General features: G+C 43.7%; 1 protein-coding gene across 1 annotated transcript in view; it reads right to left on the bottom strand.

The window, feature by feature from the left end:
- The window catches only part of vta1 (vesicle (multivesicular body) trafficking 1), a 62524-nt gene that overhangs the window by 19966 nt on the left and 16576 nt on the right, over positions 1-25982 (bottom strand). The window contains exons 3-5 of the mRNA XM_037750469.1: positions 18467-18594; positions 12919-12994; positions 9118-9232 (exon numbers count right to left, since the gene is read on the bottom strand). Of these exons, the coding sequence (XP_037606397.1) occupies positions 9118-9232; positions 12919-12994; positions 18467-18594 (319 nt within the window). The remainder of the gene's footprint in view (positions 1-9117; positions 9233-12918; positions 12995-18466; positions 18595-25982) is intronic.

Genomic DNA, 25982 nt, shown 5'->3' with positions numbered 1-25982 from the left:
TTCGGGTGACAGAGGGGGGAAAAACAATGAAGCCTACATTTTATGCATACTGTATTAATAAAGGGTGCAGAGTATTTGTTTAGCAAGAGGTCATTTCTCTAGAGTCACACTGGCTTAAGATTTAAGTTTAATGCTGTGAATTCAACAAGCTGGATAAACAATAAAGTAACTAACAGAGACCGTCTATCAACCGTGAGCAGACAGCCGGACTGAGACAAAATCATTTTCAATCATTCATCTGTAATTAAAATACAGCTGTTTTAGATTCCAGCTGTATATCAGAGTCAGTGTTTATAGTTTAGGATTTTAAAGGTCGACTCCATCTGTGTTCTTTTCCGGGTTTCTCAAATGGAAACGCCCACTCAGCCGTTAAAGCAGAAACTTCAGAATGCCCTTTCTTATGGGGATGGAAACGAACCAAGATGGCGACAGGCAAAAACCAAGATGGCGATGACCAAATACAAGATGGTGACAGCCAAATACAAGATGGTGACAGCCAAAACCAAGATGGTGACGGCCAAAAACCAGGAAGGAGACAGCCTGCCGGTACTCCTGTCTGCTTCTCCAAACTGGGAGCATGCCGACCGCCATCTGCTACAGGAATGAGTCCTAAATCCCGGAAATGAGTTAGAATTTAGCACTGCCAGTTCCTTCGTCTGGAAGTGAATGGGTATTTTAGTTGTCTGAAATAAAGTCTGTAGAGATTTTAACGTTTTGTTCTACGAAATAAAATACATCAGTAAATATCCCACTCCTACAGTTTAGAAACTAAAACTTTTCTGTTTTTAACTGCTTAATTGATTGAATATAAATGTCCCCACACTACTACCGTTAAGCTCCAAAGGGAAGAGAGTGTGCCATGAAAACGAATTACAGCCTGACCGTTTAACTAATCTATCAGCTCTGCCAACACGAGCTGGGACCAATAACAGACCAACTTATACACACAAACAAGAAATAAATGCATTCACAGAGGATGCAGAATGTACCGGCATGCACGTTAACAGATAATTAATACCAGATGTGAAGACGACTGGTTAACAGATGTGTACGTGTGTGTGGATTTAAGCTTGTATCAGGTCATGTGCTATCATTCAGATTGTGGGACAACACAACATAAAAAATATAAGTTCTAAAATATTGAACAAGTTGTCCTTTTTTGCCTTCTTCTGTCGCACTTTAGTCCATGACAGCACACATGTTAAGTGAATAATAATGACTACCTGCTATCTGAGACTCAACACCATCTCATTAGTGGGTCATATGTACATTTGTACCAGAGTAGAGCTGCAACTAACAACTACTTTCATCATGTTTTCGTCTCACAACTTTAACCCTTTCACAGTGTGTTTTCAGTTCATCAAAGTTAATTATAATCTTTTTGGTCGCCTGAAAATGTTGTATTGAGCGTTCGGTTGTACTTAACTCCACCCTCTCGTGTCTCTTCTGGTTGCAAAAACCAAGATGGTGACGGCCAAAAAACAATATGGCGAAGACCAAAAACCAAGATAGACACAACCAAAAACCAAGTTGGTGACGACCAAAAACCAAGATGGAGACGGCCAAAAACCGGCCAAAAAACAAGATAGACACAACCAAAAACCAAGATGGAGACGGCCAAAAACCAAGATGGAGACGGCCAAAAAACAAGATGGCAAAGGCCAAAAATCAAGATAGCAAAGGCCAAAAGCCAAAATGGAGACGACCAAAAACCAAGATGGCAGAGGCCAAAAACCAAGATAGCAAAGGCCAAAAGCCAAAATGGAGACGACCAAAAACCAAGATGGCAAATGCCATAAACCAAGATGGCCACAGCCAAAAACCAAGATGGCAAATGCCACATACCAAAATGCCGAGGGTCAAAAACTAAGATGGATACTGCCAAAAAAAACAAAATGGCAAAAGCCAAAAACCAAGATGGCTACGGCCAAAAGCCAAGATGGCTATGGCCAAAAACCAAGATGGCGATGGCCAAAAAAACAAGATGGCTACGGTCAAAAACCAAGATGGCGACGGCCAAAAAACAAGATGGCGACGGCCAAGATGCTGAACTCGAGGCTTCAAAACGGAAGTCCATAAACCAATGGGTGAGGTCACGGTGACTACTGTACGTCTATTTCTTATATACAGTCTATGGTTGACCTTTATGATTCTTTTGTTGCAGCTCTATACCAGGGCATCTTTCTGCGTCACTTTGATTAGAAAGTGAAACTACCAGCAGCCAACTCATGAACGCTGGTTATAGATTGTGGTTGGCTGGTATGTTGTTGTAACAACCACTCTGCCGATAAAAACCATCATTTGGAGGTTTTTATTCTATTCTAAAAATCTCATCTGGTTGGTGTAATACCCAAAGTGCCTGGTGAATTGAAATGAGCAGACACTGTGGCCAGTTTGGACTGAACTCGTCTGCTTCCTGCCATCCTGAAGAAGACACCCTTGTTTACAACAGGATGATTCACAGTCCAACTGTTCTGCTGCTGCACTCTGAGCAGCTCCACTGGGACAATTAGTGGCTGAGTGTCTTCTTGCCAAAGGGCACTTTTGATAATGGTTTCTGAGCTCTGCATAGTTGTGTTCTTTCAGTCTGTCAGGAGTTATCCAGCTGCCATGTGGAGGGGCATTTTTACTCCTAATATCACCAGTATAATGAGGACATTATGCTCATTGTTCTACGGGCCTGCATGGGTTATCCTGCATTAATTGTGCCACGCTATGTGGTGAACACAAGCGTTTCCACTGGGGCCTCACAGCAGAGGATAACTGATTCTATGGTGGGGAGTTTAGCTTCACGCCAATGTTCATAATTGTTCTTTCCTGAAGGTCAATGCGTCAACTGTGAACCCCCACTGTCCACGCTTTACTGGGGAACCAGCAGGAGACTTTTATTGTGAAGCAGCTACAGGAAATGCAATGTGTTTGCTGTGAATGGCGGTTTTTCACGGCTCAGACAGCTGAACCATAGACTGTATATAAGAAGTAGACGTAGTCACCGTGACGTCACCCATTGGTTTGTGGCCAGCGGTTCTGAAGTTCAGCATTTTGGCCCTCGCCATCTTGGTTTTTGTCTGTCGCCATCTTGGTTTTTGGCCGCCGCCATTTTGTTTTTTCTTGGTTTTTGTCCATCGCCATCTTGGCTTTTGGCCGTCGCCATCTTGGTTTTTGGCTGTCGCCATCTTGGTTTTTGAGCTTTGGCATCTTGGTTTTTGGCTATTTCCATTTTTGGCCGTCTCCATCTTGGTTTTTGGCCGTCGCCATCTTGGTTTTTAGCCATCGCAATATTGTTTTTTGTCCGTCGCCATCTTGGTTCGTGGCCTTCGCCATCTTGTTTTTTGGCCTTCGCCATCTTGGTTCTTGGCCATCGCCATCTTGGTTCTTGGCCTTCGCCATCTTGGTTTTTGGCCTTCGCCATCTTGGTTCTTTGTCCGTCGCCATCTTGGTTAATAGAGTTACATTTTAAAAAGTTATTAACTGTGTTTTACGCTTACTTACATGACTTTACATTCACCAAAACACAGAAAAAGGTATTACAGTCCATCCGTGCAACATGTTGCATGGTGACCATTCCTACCAGAGCACCATACAGATAGAAAATGACGCTATAACTCACCAGTTAAAGCAGACATTTGGATATTTGAAGGAGATGTTTTCACAGCAGTATAAAACAGATAATAAAGAGGGAATTATGACCTGTATGACCTGTATGACAATGGTAATAAAAGGAGTGGATGCCTCGTCGTGACATCCCTACCTGGCAGAATATATTAGATACAAGATTTAATATTGTGAGTTTCCACATTATGACTGTGATGTCTGTCAATCAGAATTCATCAACAAGCTTTACAGTGACTAAATTTAAACATTTTATGAAAGATCCTTGCTGTCCATCTCTCTCTCTATATATACATTCACATATTCTCTGTGTCTCACTGCATCTGACTGTAGTGTTGGCAACATTTCACAACCCGTTCAATACGTTTTCCTCTAACGACTGTGTCCCAGAACACATTCTTTATATTTTTACAACGTTGTTTTCTCCCTCCACCCATTCCTTTCCTCTTGCTGCACACATCCCCCCGTCCCAGCCGATGGAAAGTCAGTCCAGAGCAGCTAGGAGACAATGGTCTTTCTGTAAGTACCACTGGTATATCTGTAGAGTGAGACGGTCCTGCTGCTCTCCAGAGGTTAATAAACCTACTTACACTGGTTCATATCACTGCAGTGTCCAGTGCACTGAGCGGACTACAAAGATGGACTGTTGACCCGTGGAGAGCCAGAAGGCCAGAGTCCTTACTGCACACTGACAAACCAGAAGACCAGAGAGTGGCCTAATTATTAAATATGATCTATTTTTACACCTCGTTCTGCAGCATGTGGGAGTCTGGGTTGTTTGATCCGGTTCACTGGAACCATAAAGTCTGCATGTCACACAACACAGAGTACCAGCTGATCAAATGAAAGGTTAGTGTAGGGGAACAACCCTGTGACCGGGTTAGTTCAGGCCTTTACACACCTGGGCATACGGGAAGGTGTATAAATACCACGACATCACACAGATATTCCGCGTGTTGCGAGTACACATTTTAGCGTTTTCACGTGTCATTTGTACGCCGACTTCGTGTGTCATTTGTACACCACTCAAACATCCGCAGTTAGGTTCAGGCAAGAAAACCACTAAGCTCGGGGAAGAGAAAACATCAGGGTTGGGCTTAAAATAAAAGTAAAATAAGTACGTAAACTAGGGCGCTGATAAGCGACCCCCGGTAACCCATTATTAACCGTTAACTGACAAGATTAGTGTGTCGCATTCAGCGGTGCTATTTTTAGTGCCTAACAAGCCGCCCAGCTGCAACAAAAAGCCGATACACCAACAAGTTAAAACCATAATTTATCACCAGCTGCAGTGTATGAACATAACAGACAACTGAATCCCCGGTTCACCCGTCCAGGAGAGTTACTGGAGCAGCCATGACGCTGCGTGTACTGTCCCAGTAAAAATCTCCACAGCATCATTTAGTTTAGCTGCGAGGTCGTCAGCGGTGTGTCTGCCCGGCGTGACGTTACCGAGTGTCCAACAGACCGTGTGTGTGTTTGTGTTACGTTCGCAGCTGTATCGTTGCTGGTGGCTTGGTGCTCGCCGTTGTCACACACACATATGGAATTCAGTAGAACTTGAGTTCGCTGTTGAAATATCTGTTCTGACAACAGCCCAACCAGACATTTTATAGCTGGTAACAGTATTAATTCAACGTTTAAAGCCCGCTAACTCTCCTGGACGGCTGGGGCTAAACGCCACTTCTGTTGCCAACATGCACGCGCATATTTTTGATGACGTTGGCTATGAAAGGGTCGGTTGTTTGACCACAAAAATCGACCTCCACCTACAGAATTACGTCCACGGGATGAACAACAACAGTCCACCTAAAATGATCACGTCAGAAAGGAATGCTTTCTGATTGAGGGAGAGGACAGATGTGATAAACATCTTGGCTGTTGTTGCACATGCACACACACACACACACACACACACACACACACACACTCCAGGAGTTGAAACGCTGATAAAATCCTGATGCAAACAATAAAAGACACACACACCAGGGAGCAGGACACACACGTGCTGGGTGGATGATATCAGCTGTGAGCTGGCGGCGCTATCCATCAGCGGGAATAAGCTATCATGATGTCATCACTGACCTAGAGACCCCGATGCACCCTGGGAGAGGAGGAGTGTATGTAAGATAACAGAGGGTGTTAAAGTGTACAAACATATACAGTTATACTGGGTGTTTACTGTACATGTAGCTGAGGGATTCTGGAGGTGATGATGTCATGGGCGAGCAGGCGATGTTTGGGTCAAACACGAGCGGGCGTGGACGAGCAGATGGCCTTTATTTTAGAGAGGAATTCGTCAGTTCGCCGACATGAAAAATAGGTTTACGGTTTCCCCTACAGGGAAGTGAGCACATAGGTGTTCATGTCAACATGCATTCCTGTCTGCTCTTCTCAAGAGGCAATGTGAAGCAATTTCTAAGCCCTCCAAGTGCAATCTGAAAATGAGTCCAGATGCTGCAGAGTCCCATGTGACCCAGGGTAAATTCTGCACTGGACCAGGTCTACGGTCTCTCAAAGCCACCATGCTGAGCTGCGTCTCCTCCTCGGGGACTCATGTAATGAGAGGAATCAGTAAAAAATAACTTCTCCTGCATGGGGGGGGGGGTTCATCAGAAATGTAATCAAGATACGCAGGCAGTATATCAGAGGAAATATGACACTTATTACTCACAGTTTTATTCAAGATCAGAAGTCTGGAACGATTGGTGATAACGGAATAACTAGGGCTGTCAAAGTTAACGCCATAATAACGCTAATTAGTTTTAAACGCCACTAATTTCTTAAATGCATTAATGCAATTTGCGATTTTTATGGTCGTAGTGGGCTCAGTTTTAGAGCTAGAGCGAAGATACTGGAATCATATGAAACTATAAAACCTAATGAAATTGGTACCAACCATGTCATACTAGCTTGTCATGAAGGAGGTTAAATAACGCTCCAAACTTACGCTACATTTTGGCGAGGAAAAACTCTCATGTCCATTTTCAAAGGGGTCCGTTGACCTCTGACCTCCAGATCAGTGAATGTAAATGGGTTCTATGGGTACCCACGAATCTCCCCTTTACAGACATGCCCACTTTATGATAATCACATGCAGTTTGGGGCAAGTCATAGTCAAGTCAGCACACTGACACACTGACAGCTGTTGTTGCCTGTTGGGCTGCAGTTTGCCATGTTATGATTGGAGCATATTGTTTTATACTAAATGCAGTACCTGTGAGGGTTTCTGGATCAATATCTGTCATTGTTTTGTGTTGTTTATTGTTGGAATGACTTGCTGTTCGGTCCGGTTACAGACCTTGGTCCAGTCTTTGAGAAGCCCTGCAACAAAATTGATGTAGCTCTAACTTGAGGACAAACTCTTAATCGAAGGGAAGAGACACTAAATTGTGTAAAGCCCTTCACAAGCAGTGAGTTATTTAATAGTATATTTACAGAATAAAAGTAAAAAACTGGAAAAGGTCAGATGAGAGGCGTCTGAAAGAAATGAAAAACACATCTGAGCCCATCTCTGTGTGGACGTCAACCTGAATTACCGCCTGCCAAAAGACAAGTGCCGGTGAGCTTTGAGGACGGTCGGTAAATCGGAGCGCTCAAACAGCCACTCTGGCAGAAAAAACCCTCATCTGAAGGCCCTAATCTATTTGCAAATCTCCTGTCTGCTGCTAAAACGCTGAACTATAGGAAGCAAAACAAAAAGGTTAGTTTCCTGCTCTGTGTTTTTTTCCCACAGCATGCTTCTCATAACGCGGTGAACTTTAAAAAACTGCAATGGCCAATTTTTGTTGTCTAATTTATTCAGTCAATCTCCTCAGGGATCTAGTGGTGTTTTCCTAAAGCTTTTCTTTCTCCTAAAAGGTTATGTTTTATGGTGGAAGCCTGGCATGAGAGGCCAGAGCTTTTCAATGTGATAAAAGGTCAGGGACTCAGAGTTGATCCATGCTGGATATGAAGGGGAGCGGAGAATAACAACATAAATATCAGGTCAATCTCACGCACATTAACCCCTTTGCCATTCGTTAGGGGATGTTTAGGGGGAGATCAACAGTCAACAGTAGATGTCACAAAGAAGTGGTGTACATCATCTGAAAACTGGGAACCTGAAGATTAATTTGAGATGCTGCTCAGCGCTGTGGGTCAAGTTCTTCTAGTTGTAAATCTGCTTAGAGCCTGATGATAGAAGTATATGATGGTCATCCCCATGCTCTATTATGTCTCATAAATTGTTGCAGCAATTTTAGAGGTTGATACCATTTGTTACACAGATTTGGTGCTAAATTTAACCATTTTTTTACCACTGGAGAATTGATAAAAATGATCAATAATCCCTCCAAAATACCACATTAAGACACCAAGACCTTGAGGAACACCATAGAAAAAGCCATGTTGTGATTTGGGATCAAAAACTTTTTGACATTTGGAGATTTCTGCAAGAACTGGCATTTTTTCAGCGATTGGATGGTGAGCACTTCTGTTGTGTAAACTGCTCAGAAACCCCCTTATTGTCAATCTAGCTAGGAAAGCCATCCATCCTCTGAATGCTCTAGGTCTCTAGTTTGATCCATCCATCCTCTGAATGCTCTAGGTCTCTAGTTTGATCCATCCATCCTCTGAATGCTCTAGGTCTCTAGTTTGATCCATCCATCCTCTGAATGCTCTAGGTCTCTAGTCTGATCCATCCATCCTCTGAATGCTCTAGGTCTCTAGTTTGATCCATCCATCCTCTGAATGCTCTAGGTCTCTGGTTTGTGGCTGTAAAGTTTCATGAGGCTGTGATTATCCTAGAGGTCACCACAGGTCATTTTATACAGGGAGGTCAAGTTTCAATGACCTCACAATGAAATGTCGCCTATGGGGACTAACATCATCTCACATGAATACAGTTGGGCTCATTGGATCCACCAGAGTCACAGCTTTACAGTGATACCCAGTTTATGGAATTCAAGACTGTTTAGGGACCCCAGTATGCAGAAATATTCAAACACACCATTTTAGAATAGGAGAAAATAACACATTTATACTGCATGTGATTATCATAAAGTGGGCATGTCTGTCAAGGGGAGACTCGTGGGTACCCAGAGAACCCAGCACAGCCTTAGTGCATTCACAAACACACACACACACACACACACACACAAACACACAAACACACACACACACACACACACACACACACCCACAAACACCATTGTATTATTCAGACTGCAATCATTTCATTCTCTCTCTCACTCACAAACTTACTTTGGACACAAGAACACGTCACTAATCTACTCTCTGCACACTTCTAATCTCCCAAATCGGCGGTTTCTACTGCGGGGCTTTCCTGCAACAGTCCCAGACCTGATAAGGCAGGACAATGCAAAGCCAAGCTTCATACACACACACAAACACACACACCTAGACATAGACAAAACCACGTCAACAAAGGACGCTGGCCTCTGTGGTCTTTAAAGAGCACGCTCAGGAGAGCTCTTCCAGTGTCGTATAATCAGTGTGTCCCACCTGCTTCCCTGTCCTCGTCCATGCCGGTAGGCCCGGCCTGAGGCGTCTCTCCGTTCTTCAGACAGTTGTGGATGTAGGTGGCCTTCCAGCGGGCGTACTTCCTGTGCTGGATGTTCTGGTAGAGAGAGACATACAAGGGGTTATTAGTCGTGTGGTAAGGCGGTTTGCAGGGAGTAGGGGTAATAAGTAGACAGTTGGTGAGTGGTAGGAGACGGGGTAACACGGAGGGTAGAGGCTTGTAAAAGGTAGAAATCTGGTAATTGGTGGCGATTGGGAAGTGGGTGTGTATGAACAGGAAGCAGCATGGTTAAAGGGACTGTATGTAACTTTTTACACATAGAAATGTTTGTGTGGTTGTAACGTAACCTAAAAAATTAGACCTTCCACGACTTTCTGGGTTCCCTCCATCAGCCCGTAGACGGCTTTCAATGTGAAGAATGTGGGACTTTTTTTCTGAGTAAGCAAGTTCTGATTCTTACAGAGTCCCTTTAAGGGTAAATCTGAGGGGTATATACAGAGGGTAAAGGGCAGTTGGTGTTGTGCTGGTGATTTTGGGGTGACAAGGAGAAGTCTGAAAGGATAACTTTACTGATTTTGATTGATTTGAACTTTGATTTTCAACCAGCTTTGTGGGTGGTATGTGCAAATGAACGATGTTCGGCTCCCCTCCGTGTTAACCAAGAAAGAAAGATGCTTTATTCGTCAATTCACACAAGTCCGTTGAAATGTATCTCTTCGTGTGTCGGTTTCCGATGTCGAGGGGCGCTGACCAAACGGCGGTATTTGGTGAGTTGGGGGTGAGAATGGGTTGCCTGGAGCAATTTTTGGGGGTTCGGTACCTTGCTCAAGGGAGGCGAACGGGCAGCTCTTCGGCTACTAGTCCGCCCGCAATACCTGGTCTGTACGGGGACTTGACCCCCTGGTTCCCAAGCCAAGTCCCCACGAAGTGAGCTACTGCTGAAGAAGGAGTGAAAACACAAGTCCGCTCAATTGCCGGCGAGGGTCCGCCAGATGATGCAAAGTGTGGTATTTCGCGGCATCCAACAGGACTATTGTCGGAGCATGGAGGGAAGCCGAACATCGTTCTTTTGCACAAACCCTTCATATTGCGATGATAAAAAGCTGGTTGAATATCGGCAACGTTTCCGTTTAGTTGGAAGCAACGAAGAGATAAGAATAAGTAAAATGGCTATAACAGTTGATGGGAATAATCCAGTTATTAGTCGGTGGCGACCACAAGAGTGGAGTAATCTTTAGGAGCAGGGCTGGTTTGTAGGTGTTAGGAGATATTAGAGAAGTGGGGCAATAATTGTTTTAGGAAAAAAGAAAAGTTGTATAGAAATTAACTTTAGGGCAAATAGAAGAAATGATTTGAGGCGAAGCAGAGTTTGTATAAAAAGTAGGAATTATTCATTCAGAACACCAGAGGTGTAAAAATCATCTGGGGCCAGAGTTATTCGTTGGGAACATTAATATTCATTGTGTGGGACGGAGGTGAAGATTGTTACAGACATTAATTAGTCCGACTGTTCGGGGGCAGTTATCAGGTTAATTAGGGTATGGGTGGTGACAGAACATAAGAGGCAGGATGTTTGAAAGTGTCGAGAAGGTAAAGAGAGGCGGGGGCAGCAGATTTACGCTGACATGACGCTGATAAGAATGAATGGAGAAATTCCTGCTCCTGCCTGATAAGTGAAGTGTTTTCAGCGGCGGCGGCTCAGAAACAATGGCCGACCGGAGCGCCGAGGTCCCCCGTGAGGTAAGCTTGTGTTTGCTCAACCTCAGTCTAAAAAAAAAAAAAAGAGTGGCTAAAACGTAGTCATTTCTAATCACTGAAATAACACCGCTGTGATATTACAGTAACCGCACCACAAAGGACAGGATTTATAATGTCACCGTCACAACATTTCAGGAGAAATGTGACTCACTGTAAAGTAATGAGAGTTAATGAGAGTAAACACGAGTTCTGCCAGGACAGGGAGGTATCCGCTTCCCAAGGGGATGATGGGTAAGTCCAGAGTTTACAACGACAGTATGAATACTCCACGTACTAAAATACAATAAAACTTAAGAAAGAAAAAGATCCAAATCGACTATTTAAGAATTGAACTGCCTTTTAGCTCGAGCGCAGCCGGACACTGTCCCTGTCAGGGCTCCCCGACTCGTGGTGGAGAGCGATAATCCCAGTAGTAGGAGGCAGTAAGACAGATGGTCAACGCTGTCTTTGTCTGCAGAGATTCAGCGCTGTGATAGAACAATGCAGATGTGGCTGAAACATAGTGTTGATAACATGTTACTAGGGTCCTCTGAAAGGTCAAAGCAGAGGACCCTGAACGACCAGGAGGAGCCGGCATATTTAGGTTGAATTCAAATAGAGAGATCACATTACCTCCGTCTTTACCTGCAGATCTAGAGTGAAGTTAAAGATTTTGCTAATCACCCAGGCTCCTTGTTATATTTTGGATCACCCGTTGTAAATAAACAGAACATAATCCAACGATGTAATCCACCAAATCACACTTCAGCTTTTTCCTGCTCCTAACTTTCGTTATTATATAGGCCTTTAAATATCGGTCGGGGATCAGCTTCAGTTATCTTCTCACGTTGCCACGGTAACGTTGCACAAGTAGTTTGTTTGCCGAGCAATGTGTTTCCGTACATTGTTTTTCTTATTCAAGTCCTGGTAGATCTATAGGGATCAATACCAGTGAAATTCCACGATTGTCGATACCAATTCGAAACCACGGTAAAAAAAAACAAAACAAATAAATCCTATACACTCCTTTATTACCGTTTGCATACTAGTGTTTGTGAATTTATTATCAATCCCTCATGATCCGCCTTAAGTTTCTCACCAAAAACTACATTTTACAAGATGACATTTGAACACATCACGATAATGTTATAATTTAACTTCGCCCAATACTCAACTTTACTGCGAAGGCGTCACAATGTAACTCAATGCTACAAAGGTAACACTGATAATACCGGGATTAACAGGATATTAAGTCATGTAAGGAATTTTCTTCAGTTTCTTGCTCTTCAGTGGGATGAAATTCTGCCCAACATGGGAGACGTCAGGGATCCTGATGGACCGGTGACAGCATCACAATGAGCCAACTCACCTGATCACTGACTCCACTCAGCTGCTGAAAACCTCTTTTTACTGCCTGAAACTAAATCACTCTGTCTGACTGTCTGACTGCAGAGAACTCACCAGATCTGAGGACTCATTGTTCTCTGACTTGATGAACAGCAAGTGTCCTGTTGATGTTTTAATGGCTGCTGGGTGACTTGGACACAAGGTGGAGAAAGACCTGCTGCGTGTCACACATTCATATGGACATGGGTAGTGTGTGTGTGTGAGTGTGTGTGATGCAACCTTACGAAAAGGGACATTACCTTCTCAACCACACATTTAATTAACTCCTTAATACAGTGTTTTATTTCCTAATAAGTAGCTTTAAGTTTTTTTTAAATATATTTTCCACCTGAACGTAAAAACAAACGCTCCATGAAGGAATCTACTGCAGTGATGTTTGTCTCTCTTTTTTTGTGTTTTAGTTCCACTTTAAAGGCCCGGATGCATAATAATCGTTATCACAGACAAAACCTGTTAACGAGATGAATGTTTTGTTGGTTTTGGTCTCTTCAGGGGGGATTTGTGGATCAGAGAGAAGATAAAAATAAAGCGAGCTACTTCCCTTAACAAATGATCTGCCTTCCTGTCTTATCCAGGCTACTTACAGTTATCTGGGTTTGTTGATTATCATCACTTAAAGGAGTCTGCAGAGATCTTACCTCCTCTGACAACTCCCCGAACACAGACAAGACATCCAGCAGCAGACTGGCTGAGTAGAAAGACTTGATCATGTTCCTGGAGGAAGAAAAGAGGAGGAGGAGGAGGAGGAGGACAGAGAAAGATGGGAGATGAGAGGGAGGGATGGAGGCAGGGAAGGGAATGAAAGAAAAAGGAGGGATATCAGAAGTGAAAGAGGAGAGGGGGGAAAGAAAAACAAACATATAAAACTATTAGTTCAGTGTTTCATCGAGGCACTGACTCTCCCCACTTCCAATAAAAATACAGTTAGCTGGAGAAATATCAAACTGTCCGAATACGTTAGAAACAGCTGTTGCCTCGATGTGATTCTTCAGATTTAAATCACATCTCAGCATAAAAATAAAAAATAAAGACATCGGTCATTAGGAACAACCATATTCCAAATAAGACTTGACAACGTGGATTTCTTGCCTCACACGGGGCACCAATGTGGGACTAATAAAGGAATATCTTATCTTATCTTAATAGTGGTCTCCTGGTGAAAGTCTGGTGTTTTTTTGACCCACCCATCGACCCCGCTGCTCTTTATACTTCCTGGTTCACGATTATGTGAATTACACAGGAACTGATTTCGTGGGATATACATGAATTACAGTGCATTACTCCCGTGGGTAAAAAAGGGGATCACTGTTGGTCCTTTAGGAGGAAAGAAAGCAATAAAATTGCTGTTCATTTTATTGACAAAGAGTATGAAAAAAAAACCCCAATAATTTAACGGCAACACAACTTTAAAGAGCAGGATGTTGCGCAGTTACTGACGTTATTAAGAGGATCAGGTGTCGGCCATGATGTGATCCACGTTAAATATAGTTTCTTTGACATAAAAAATGTCATAAAATTCAGTGTTTGTGCTGTGAGGTACATTCACTGAGTCACGGCAGGCCACATCATATCCGCACCTCATATTACCTAACATTCGAATAACAAACATACAGATTTAAATGTGGGATAAAGAGAGCACTGGTGGGTACCCTGTATACTGTGAAACAGAGGCATCGGAGTCGGTATCAGGAGAGGAAAAAGTTGGATTGATGTGTCCCTACTGGAAAAGACAACAACTAATATATCATCAAATCAATAACTAATATCTAGGCGTGGAAAAAAAATGTATTCACCTATGTATCGCAATTTTTTACGATTTTGAAATAGATGTTTTAATGCCAGAATCTATATATTTGCTTCATTTGAGTCTATGCGGAGTTAGAAGGAAGTTAACGCTCTTATTGTTGTAGTCTGAGTAACGTGACGTCATATCCGTTCCGTATCCGTCAACCAAAACAAACCTCAGTGAGCCGAAACTAGAAAGCAGAAAACGGCGGAGGGTCAGCGTGGATACGACCTGCACCCTCACATGTTAAATCCAGCGTGGTAAACACTACACATCCAGTAAAGGATGGAAACACTTTGGGTTTCACAGATTGACAGGAAAAACAGAGCTAGACATCACGGCTAAAGCTGCATGCAAACTCTGTCACGGACTGGAAACGTTATCGTATTGAGGTAACGTGGCGATCTTTAAATGCATTGAAACGGCCCCGATGGAGCTGACCATGGATGGATAAAGAGAACGGAGCTGACGGGAGAGCTAGAGACCACCTTGGAGAAGTTAAAGGAAGTAGACATGTGCGACTACGTCGGGTTTTCAAAATAAGGTGTAAACAAAGGGAACTGTATATACAAAATACAGAAATGAGATTGGTTGGATTACATTCACCAGAAGTATAAAACATTACATGTCCCTTATAAATTTGTGAGGGGAATGTCTTTATTCTCAGATTTTTGGGTTGCTGGATAATAAATAATTCATGACAATGACTGATATATTTGACTTCAGGACATCGCTGACTACATACATGCTGAGAATCAAACATTTTACTGTATTAAATTAGATATTTTCCAAAGTAAAAGTCCCTAGAAGTGTATGATTCAACTTTTTCCCATTAAAAAAGTTCAAGAAATCGTAATGTCGCAATACTTAAAAATCACAATACATATGGAATCAGCACCAAAGTATCGTGATAGCATCAAATCGGGAGATAGGTGAACCGTCCCAGCCCTATCATGTATCCCGTAGCAACCCATCATAACAACAGCTGCATGCATGAATGCTTAGCGAGGGATTTGATAAGATGGTTTAAATATTTGTGTTGTGGGTTTAAAGCAGCCACAGCCCAGATTTACTGGCACTGGTTAGGGCTGGTTTCCCATCATCAACATGAATGGCCTCAGTGTGAGAGCTACCGAGCAGTGGCCTCAACATGCCGGAGGAAGTCTCTTATTCCACCGTAAACATTCACCTCTGAGCCTCAACATGTGTGTGTGTGCGTCATGAAGGTGGACATGAGAGCCAGTGTGTGCTTTTATATGTGTGTATTAAGTATTAAAGCCTGTGTATATATATATGCCTACATGTATTTGTATGTGACTACTGGTGTTTTGCTTTTTGCTCCTGGTTCCTCGTAAAGCTGCAGGCTGTTTGTGTTCCCCGTCAGCGGGTAACAGAGCTGTGACCCGGTCCTGTTTAATACAGAGAGCTTCTGAGTGCTTGTTTACACCACTAACAGGTCCAGAGAAGCTGTCGCCTGCAGCCATTCATCCTCCACACGCTGCTCACGCTCACCCACAGGGAGGGAAACTACACTTCCTGTTGTGGTGCTGGGTATCGGTACTGGATACTGAAATGACCCGGTACCAGGTTCAACGTATCCTCACGCAACGGTTCGTATGATATCTTAAGAGAAGTTATTCCTCATTTTTCGTGCGTTTTCCTACGAATGTCCTGTGTCAATTTCTGCTCCAGTCTTTTCAAAATAAAATTCCGTCTTCACAGGAAACCACTTGGTTAGGTTTACTGTACTCGGTCAGGTTGTTGTCATACACCGTTCGAAGCTATACGTATGAAAAGTGATGCACTGTAATTCAGATTTATCCCACAAAATCAATTCATATGTAATCCACGTAATCTTGAAACATAAAGAGGCGAACGCCGCGTAGGAAGGAGGTCGGGGTGGATGGGTGGATCAAAAAACACCAGACTTTCACCCAGGAGTCTGCTGTTCATGTCCCGTGTGAAACTTCCGGTGTTATTTTAACCCAAACTGGGATCTTTTCCTAAACCTAACTAAGTCGTTTTTGTCACGTAACGTCTGTATTTAAGTTACGCCACCTCAGGTGTCGTGTAACCATTTCCGGCGTGGCGTAACTTAACTACGATCTTGCCTAAACCTTACTATAGTTTCCTGTGAAGACGGAAGTTTATCTAAAAAAAGACTGGAACAGAAATCTAGAGAGAAAGTGACCGTCCGCCCGGTCAGGCCGTGAACAACCAACATGGGTATTGTCAGTACTAAAAGACTGCGATGACGCGCAATCAAACTACAACCAATCTGGCAGAAATTTGGTTTCATTGGTTTAAAAAATTAAACAGACACGACTAATTCATGTTGAAACTCTGGCTTCATCCGTACAGTGTCTGTCTGCCTTTAAACTGGGGCTGTCAAAGTCAACACGATAACGCGTTAGCACAGATTTGTTTTATTTATTATTACTTTTAAAAAACACAATTGCTCCGTTTCAGAGCTTTTTGAATCTTGTCTCTCCGTCGTGTGCAGCTTTTAGAGCTGATTTGTTTGTTTTTGAATCTGTGAAACAAGTTGTAAAAATCATTCTTTTATTTTCATTCATAATAACTAACTGTCTGAACGACATACGACACCCTATATATTTAGGCAACTCAATTCAGAGGAGGAACTCCCCTTAAAAGACAAAGAAAGACAAAGAAAGGAGGGAAACCGGAGAAACGTTGGAGGGATCCTTCTTGGATGACGTTGTGTTATGAAAGACATAAAAATTCTTTCCCCTATGAAGATTTATTTATTTCCCAGATATTTCCTGTCAGGAAAGACTCCTTTAAAACTCCACGTCATATTCCAGATGATAAGTAAAAGAAAGGAATGAATCATCCAGTGAAAAAAATCTTTTAATTTAATTAATTAATTATAGGTCTGCCTCCTTAAATATGATGAATCAGATCATCTGTCAGATGATGAGAGCTCCCGAAGGATTTATTAATGATTCCAAACACTCTAATCATCAAATTAATAAATATTCTTTACTGATTGTAGAAGATGAAATATTTAAAAACAAAAAAAAGCTGAAGTATTTGGGCCGACACCGATGAATTTACCAGGAAAAGTGGGACTACTTATCTCTTCCTGTTTCTCCTTCCACTTAGTTCTAACGTATTTCTGTGGAACTGGAGGTGCTGATTAAAGAGGAAGCTTTTAGCTCATAACATGATTTAACCCACACCCCGTCCTCCTGTTTTCACTCTTATCACACGTCTGTGTTATGAAGGCAGCGAGCCCGCTGGCGGAGGTTGGTGGTTTCCTGACCTAAATAAGACTAAACTTTCTACTTCCATGGAAGGAGGAGCGACTCGCTGCCCCTCGGACTGTCTGGGATGGACTGTACAGACCAGATCGTCCTCCGTGACAAACATGTCAGTTAGATCAGACTGACTTGAGTTGACCCGAGAGATTAGAGAAGCACGTTTCACTTCCCTCCACTGTCTGGGAAAATCTAGGAAACCAGAAAGGACACGAGGAGAGGAGAGGAGAGGAGAGGAGAGGAAAGGAGAGGAGAGGAGAGGAGAGGAGAGGAGAGGAGAGGAGAGGAGAGGAGAGGAAACACAGAGAAGAAACATTAAGCAGAGATGAGAGGAGAGGAGAGGAGAGGAGAGGAGAGGAGAGGAGAGGAAAGGAGAGGAGAGGAGAGGAGAGGAGAGGAGAGGAGAGGAAACACAGAGAAGAAACATTAAGCAGAGATGAGAGGAGAGGAGAGGAGAGGAGGAAACAAGAGAAGAAGAAAGGAGAGGAGAGGAAACACAGAGAAGAAACATGAAGCAGGAGGAGGAGAGAAGAGATCAGGATAGGAAACCAGAGAGGAAACAAGGAGAGGAGAGAGGAGATCAGGGGAGGAAACAAGAAGATGAGAGGAAAGAAGGAGAGGAAACAGGAAGACGAGAGTAGAGGAGAGGAGAGAAGATGAGAGGAGGAAACAAGAGGAGAGGAGAGGAGAGGAGAGAAGACGAGAGGAGGAAACAAGAGGAGAGGAAAGGAGAGGAGAGGAGAGGAGGAAACGAAAGGAAAGGGGAGGAGAGGAGGAAACAAGAGGAGAGGAGAGGAGAGGAGGAAACAAGAGAGGAGAGGAGAGGAGAGGAGAGGAGAGGAGAGGAGAGGAGAGGAAAGGAAAGGAGAGGAGAGGAGAGGAGAGGAAAGGAGAGGAGAGGAGGAAACAAGCAGAGGAGAGGTATTGAAAGTATTTTTTTCTTATTTAATTTTAGGAACCACGGTAGAGTTTGAGGAGCAGCTGGTCTGGGTGAGAACACAGAGATGAAGCCGACCAGATAATACTGTAACTAAATGGACTCCAGAACCAGAACCAGAACCAGCATCAGAACCTGAACCAGAACCATATAAAACCCGACAGTATAAGACGTGTTCTTACTTGTGGAAGCGTCCCTGTCGGTCCTCGGTGTCGGCGTAGAGGAACATCTTTAAGGCGTAGTTTTCGATGTGGGCGTTCCCGACCACCTCCTGACTGATGGAGTCGTTGTCACCCAGCTCCTTCTTCATCTGCACAACACGCACACGCACACGCACACGCACACGCACACGCACACGCACACACAGAGTTATACTCAAACAAGAACTAATCAGCATCAATTAATCCACTAATAAAGAAGTCTAGAAAGCAGAACACCGCGGGGACCTCTCTGAGACGCTGTGGTTGGCTCAGGCTTTTATTGTGAAAGGTCGAACATGCAGAATACTCATCGGAGGGGAAACATATCATAACTGACATTAATTAAATCCCTTTTTAAAATGAATTACTGTGTAGTGTGTAGCGTTGAGAGCTCAGCCTCCAAGGACATGAAAACAAACACTATAAATAAAGCTTTCCTCTCTCTCTCTCTCAGCTCCGTTCACTTCCATCACTTTACTCTGACAATAAGCAGCTCAGTGACACTATGATCAGGGGTTGACACATTACGATGAGCCGTGCTCTCTCTTTACAAAGTGTACAAACACTGAGTCCCTGCTTTGGAAGATGTAAACGATGAGAGTGAGATTGAACTGAGGTTGTATCTTGTCCTGTTACATGAAAACAGCATTTAAAAACTAGAATTATTGTTAGACCAGTAATAATTACAGCACACAAATGCAACGTTTGACGGTATTTACGTTGGTGTTTGGTGTTTACTACTGTTGCCAGGCAACCTACTTTCATTTCCGGTGTCGCTCGTTGACTTCTTGCTTATCCACAGAATATTTTGTGTCGACGCCTCCTGGTGTTTTGGAGCATACTGCGACGAATAACGAGCTGAGCATAAACGCCTATGTGCATGCTCGTAGCGTGTGCGCCATTCGTAGAATAACTTTCCGTAAGATATCACACAACGGTTTGTACGAGTACAGGCTGACTATTCCTTGTGAAACGGTAAAACACGTCTAACCTCCTTTCTTGATTTATCATAAACGTGTGTTTGTTTTGCAATAATCCAAAAGCCAATGGAACAATCCCGTTAGCGGAGGGGAACCAGGGCAATGCTAACGTCCTGGTTGGACTACAACAATGCGTCATCCCTGCAGCTCTCTATTACTAGTATCTGTTTAGGAATCTAGCTTTTGTAAACCTGTGCGCCATCAGATGTGTCTTCAATAAGGTGGTGAAACCAGACATCTGGACGTGTAGCTTAACAGAAAACTTGATTTAGAGCATTAAGAAAAACATCTCAGTGAAACACTAACTTGAGTGAACACGTCCTCGCTTCAGAGGACACCATCTAGTGACTCCATCTCACTCCTTTTGCCTTTATCATGGATTCTCTCAAGCTGTAACTCCTCTCTTCCATTAGACACCCTCTCTGTTTCTCTCTCTCTCTCTCTCTCTCCATTACAGCGTCCGTCAGGGCTTCAGGTGTCTAGTAAAACCACTAAAAGCAAACACACTGGTTCCCTCCAGCAGGTGGACCCTGACCAGCCTGAATAGACACTCTGTTCACCGGCTTCATCAATCTGTGTGTGTGAGTGTGTAGAGGAATGTAAGAGCACTGGGCTGAGAGCAGGATGAAGGAAAGACAACTGGTCAGGGAATAGAACGAATCTCTCATTCTCACTCTTACAGTAGGTTTCTATTTAACTGGTAACTAAACTTTAGAAGAATTTTAGTCAAGTCTTTCCAGTAGAACTGTAACCCAACCGTCACGGTCCGGTGCACAAAGCCGCACGCAGAAATACACGGTTTGTAGATATTAGGTCTTGCACGATTCATCTATCTCCTGATTCGAAACTATCACGATTCTTCGGTGCCGATTCGATATGTATTGAAATTTTTAAGTATTGTGATTCAATATTACAATTTATTGTGATTTTTGTTAACCTTTTTTTAACACTAGACCATGGGGAAAAGTTGAATCATACACTTCTAGGGACTTTTACTTTGGAAAATATCTAAAATAATCCAGTAAAAATGTTTGATTTTCAGCATGTATGTAGTCAGAGATGTCCTGAAGTCAAATATATCAGTCATTGTCACCCAAAAATCAAAGAATAAAGACATCTCACTCACAAATTAGTGGTATTTTCTTTCTCATTAATAAGGGACATGTAATGTTTTATACTTCTGGTGAATATAATCCAATCAATCTTTTTTTTTTGTAGATACAGTTCCCTTTGTTAACATCTTATTTTGAAAACCAGACGTAGTCCCACGTGTCTACTTCCTCTAACTTCTCCAAGGTGGTCTCTAGCTCTCCCATCAGCTCTGTTCTCTTTATCCATCCATGGTCAGCTCCATCGGGGCCGTTTCAATGCAGAGAACACAAATGTCAGTATCTGGGTGCTTTACAGTTGTAGCGTCGGCCCATTTGAACACGGAGACGAGAACGACGGCCGGCTCGACCGCAACGTTACCGCGATACGATTACGTTTCCTGTCCGTGACAGAGTTAGCATGCAGCTTTAGCCATGATGTCTAGCTCTGCTTTTCCTGTCAATGTGTGAAACCCAAAGTGTTTCCATCCTTTACTGGATGTGTAGTGTTTACCACGCTGGATTTAACATGTGAGGGTGCAGGTCGTATCCACGCTGACCCTCCGACGTTTTCTACTTTCTCGTTTCGGCTTGCTGCGGTTTGTTTTGGTTGGCGGATGCGGAACGGATATGACATCATGTTACTCAGACTACAACAATAAAAGTGGTAACTTCCTTCTACCTCCGCATAGATTCAAATGAAGTAAATATATCGATTCTGGCATTAAAAAATCAATTTCCCGAATAGATTGATGTGTGAAATGTGGAACCAAAACTTCCTGTGAAAAACAAAAGCTTATTATGAAAGGACATTATGCATGTAATGAGCGTATACTGACATGCCGTCCCTGGTCCGTCAAGATCCGACAGATCAGTGTCTGAACTTTGGAGGTACACAGCGCTCGTTATTGAGCTTCTCTCATATTTTCGAATGCAAAATGAAATTGTAAAAATCACACACATCAAGGTTTACTTTGGAGACAACATAAACAGTTTGCATCTGCACGGTTTGGTTGAACCACTGGATGTGTAAAAGGTGCAGCGATCAGTCAAAATTAGACTGCAAATGACTAACTGTCTTTATGTGGAAAACACCCCGAGGCTCACATTCCTCTGGACAGATCGGAGTGATTTTTAACTTGAACCAACCAATCCCAGGGGAGGAGAGATGAGCTCAACGCTACAAAGCCCTGTCACAGGTTTGACGTGAACAAGCCAAATAAAAAAAAAAATGGAGAAAAGAGAAGTGGAACAGAACAGAACGTAGCAGGTGCTATTGAATAATTAACGGTATGAATCACGACTGCAAGTGTCTGACAGCTAGACGCCGTCGGTGCCCGCTGGTATTAACAGCTGGCTGCTTGATGAAGTCAATCAGGACACAGTGTGCGTTAGATTAACAGCAGAGAAAGACTGCATTTTTACAAACACTCATTATAAAGATCATGTAAATGTATTTGTTTATACCTCTAAGTTTAGCAGCGTCTGACTGGTAGCTGCTGGAGGTTTCCCACCCCTCCACCTTTTACACAAGTAAAAAAACAAACATTTTTCCACCGTCCCAGTGAGGGCGAAGCCTCAGAGAGTTGAGCCGGCGACGACGGTGGAAAATAGAATTAATGAGTCCAACATGTACAGTGTGTACGAGCCAGGTCATCAGGGAGAGAGCTGCTGGAGTCTGTGTACCGACTGTACCGCTCACTCTGCACAAATGAGTCACAACTAACCGGCAACAGTTCATAAAGACGTGGACCGTACAGAAAAAATAACCTCAGGGTATCCCCGTGTTTCACAGAGATGCAATGAGGAACACTTTTTAGGAAGATAAAATGTTTTACAGCAGTTCTCCACCGGGACAATAAACGTGTCCTGAATTAATAATAAGGCTTTTACCTGTGGTGGACTGCTGATGGATGTGAGCAGTAAGCAGCGCCTTAAGGCTGGCCCACACTAAAAGACTTTTCAGATCATAACAGAAGTGTAAAATGTGAGAGAGCCCACACAACGACAGGTTGTGTTACATTTAACAGTTTGGTTCCTGTAGTGTGAGGAGAGCAACGATTTGGCCAAAACAGCCAGAACACCACACACTAACAGATTCATTCATCAACAACAAGAGTCCTCACTACAAAAAACAGAAATCTCGCAAAATCTCTCGCCATCAAACTTTAGACTTTAGTGTAAACAAACATAGCGGACGACGGGCAGGAAGAATTAGTGATGGTAGTTTTTACTTTGTTCTGAAAATTTACAAAAGATGGATGATAATCAACAAGTTGCTCCTCCATCTCTGAGCTCCATCTCACTACTACTTTATGCTTCACATTTAGCATTAGCTCATGCATTAGCCGCGGCCGCCATGACGACGGCGGTGGTTGTCCTTCCTTCTTCAGTCAGCTTGTTTCTCTATTGGCTATCGTTCTTTCCCACATGACTGCATTATCAGCTGTCCTCGGGGTTCCCCACACACGACAGGTTATCCCATCGGAAATATTCAACATGTTTAATATTTATGATTTGAAATCGGCGTAGCCAGGATGGACTTCAGCCGATCGGGGATGTAACAAACACTCTTAACATACCTCACACCACAGGAACATCTGGAAAGATTATCTTTAGGGCTACCAAAACAATCAGGGCTTTGCTGACTAGGGGTGTAACGATTCATCTACTGCATCGATTGATTTATATTCCTACGGTCCAACTACATCGATAGGTGCTCGGCAAGTTGTCGGAACCAGGGAAATTGATACGTATCGTATCGTTGTAAAAACGTATCGGTACACCCCTGTTGCTGATGATTGTCAGGACGGAGGAATCAGGCCCTAAATCAGCTTGATTCTTGTGTAGTGTGTGACCCGGCATTAGGTAGGCGTACCTAATAAACTGGAAACTGTGTGGGCAAGAGTGTAGGCAAGATTTATTAAAGCTGCCATGATTGAAAAACTTTTAAAGGGCTGCAGATATATAATAATATATGAACAGACTCCATTAATAACCTAAACATAAACCTAAATAAGTGAAACATTCATTAGACATGAAAAATACATGTTTGTGGGATTAAGAGAGCGCACGCACAAACACACGCACGCACAGATGAAAGCAGCGGATGTGCGTCCTGTTGACATCCTGAGTGTGTGACAGTAATGAAGATCCCCGGAGCTTCAGTAAAACCTCTGTGTCATCCTCTGCTTCCTTTAATTGGCTCTTAGTGATCATAAAGCGAGTCCGGCATCGCTGCGGGACTTCCCACCTCCTCAACCACTCCCCCCCCCCCCCCCCCCGCCTCAGGTCTCCTCGTCCCTTCCATAATAACCTCCACCTGCTCTCGTTCACCTCCTCCGTCTGAACGCCTCTCTGGCCACCGTGTCGCCCGTCTGTTAAAGTCTGACCACATGGAGCAACGTTTCTTCACTCCAAATATTAAACATGCTGGAGCTCAGAAATGACTCTACAAGATGAAACAAAAGATATCCTTTCACATATTTGTCAACTATAAAAATGGCACTACCGGATGAAAATGACTTGGTTGCAGCTCCGTCACCAGTCTCTTGATAAAAGGCTCATTTGTTTGACCCCCACTGGGACAGTCCGAGCCCGTTCACCTCCTCTCATCTCATCTCATCTCATCTCATCTCATCTCCTCTCCTCCTCCTCCTCCTCCTCCTCCCCTCCTCTTCATCATAACAACTCTATTAAATCTAATTAGTTTGGCCCCTGTTGACAAGCAGCCTAAGTTACGTAAATGTGAGTCAAATGAGAGCTCAGGCCTCCCCAAAGCTCTGGGACTCCAAGCTTTAACCTAACATGCACTTGTAAGGACGGAGGAAGAATGTATGCAAACTGAATGTTAACTGTTTTATTTCATACGGTGTCATTTGAAAGAAAAGCGCCTGTCTAATCTTCCAGAAAGCTTTTTGTCACACTGATTTTTAGATCAGTCATGACAGGATGTGTGCTGTTGTGAAAGAGACGCATAGTGTAAGAAAGTATAAACAGCGTGAGAGTCCGTTCATTGAGGTGGACGGGTCAAACTAACACAAGACGTTCGACCAGGAGACCGCTGTTCGCGTCTTGTGTGAAAGTAAAAGTAACGTTTAGGGATGCACCGATACCACTTTTTTTCAGAACAAGTACAAGTACTTACATTTGGGTACTCTCCGATACCGAGTACCGATACGAGTACTTCTCTGTGCCAAAAAGACCCTTGTTAACAGCCAGCTGGAGGGTGTGAGTGACACATGGCAGGCTGGGGAGTCCCGCATACGAGGCGGTGCGCCGCTACCGGCTCTAGGTCGGCTTGGAAGGGAAGGGGCCCCCTGCTTCCGGTGCGACTGTCGACCGGGGCGGACTGTCCTCAGTGCGCCCCAACCACGTCGTGCCTCCAAGGCGGGGCACGGCCCACGTAAAAGGCGCCAGGGGTCTGCGGCGTTGTCTGCAACCCACCCGACCCGTCTTGAAACACGGACCAAGGAGTCTATCGCACGTGTGAGTCAGAGGGTGCAAGCAAAACCCTGTGGCGCAATGAAAGTGGGGGCCGGCGCAGGCCGGCTGAGGTGGGATCCTGGCCCCAGCGTGAGCACGTGTGAAAGATGGTTAACGTCACACTGCCATAAAGTGGTATCGGTGCCGTTGTATCGGAGCCGTTTTGCGAGTACGAGTACATGAGCACAGTATCGTACCAGATGCCCGATACTGGTAATGGTATCGGTGCATCCCTACTTCTTGGTCATCTATAGAGAGAAAGCTGGAGAGAGGTCTTCAGGAATTAGTTTCAATTGGACAAGTTTGAATTGTTCTTTCATTTCAACTAGTATTGGCCATGTTTCATGGCGTCCGGAGACAAAGCATCAACTCTATTTTCACAAAAAACACCTCAAATTTGATTGAATTTGGACTTTTCCACACACCTTTTCTAACGAGACACTTTAAAATGTGTATAATATGAGTGGAAACACGCCCACTGGTATAACCTTCCATCTTATCTCTCCACAGCAGGTTAGAAATCACCATGTGTGTGATCTGACAGTGTCAGAGATCATTGGAATAATCTAAAACCATCATTCAGAGTCCCTGTTTAAGTTGCGTTCATGCTCTATTGTACATCCGACCTCTAGGGGGCGTACTGATCCCCTCTGAGCTGCTGCTGGCGGTCGAAGTCTCTGAGGAAGGAAACCTCAAACCTCTGAGAAGACCCACCGACCAACAAATGTCGGGCCTTTTAGTGCGAGTGTATGGATTACAGTAGAACCCGGCAGTAGAGCTCTAGGAAGAATAGAGCCATTCATCCATGTGGTTCAGTGGTGGAGGCGACATTACAGACCCGTCCATTTAAAAACACCTCTGGTCACTCCACTGATGTACGCTGGTAGCAGTAATAAGGCCGTCAGCTGAACCGTGCCGCTCTACCGTCGGACATTAGTCTTCATG

This window comes from Sebastes umbrosus, chromosome 18 (genome assembly GCF_015220745.1).
Source record: "Sebastes umbrosus isolate fSebUmb1 chromosome 18, fSebUmb1.pri, whole genome shotgun sequence".
Classification (NCBI taxonomy): domain Eukaryota; kingdom Metazoa; phylum Chordata; class Actinopteri; order Perciformes; family Sebastidae; genus Sebastes; species Sebastes umbrosus.
Note: the sequence above shows the minus strand (reverse complement) of the source record. Positions and strands in the feature narration are given on the sequence as shown.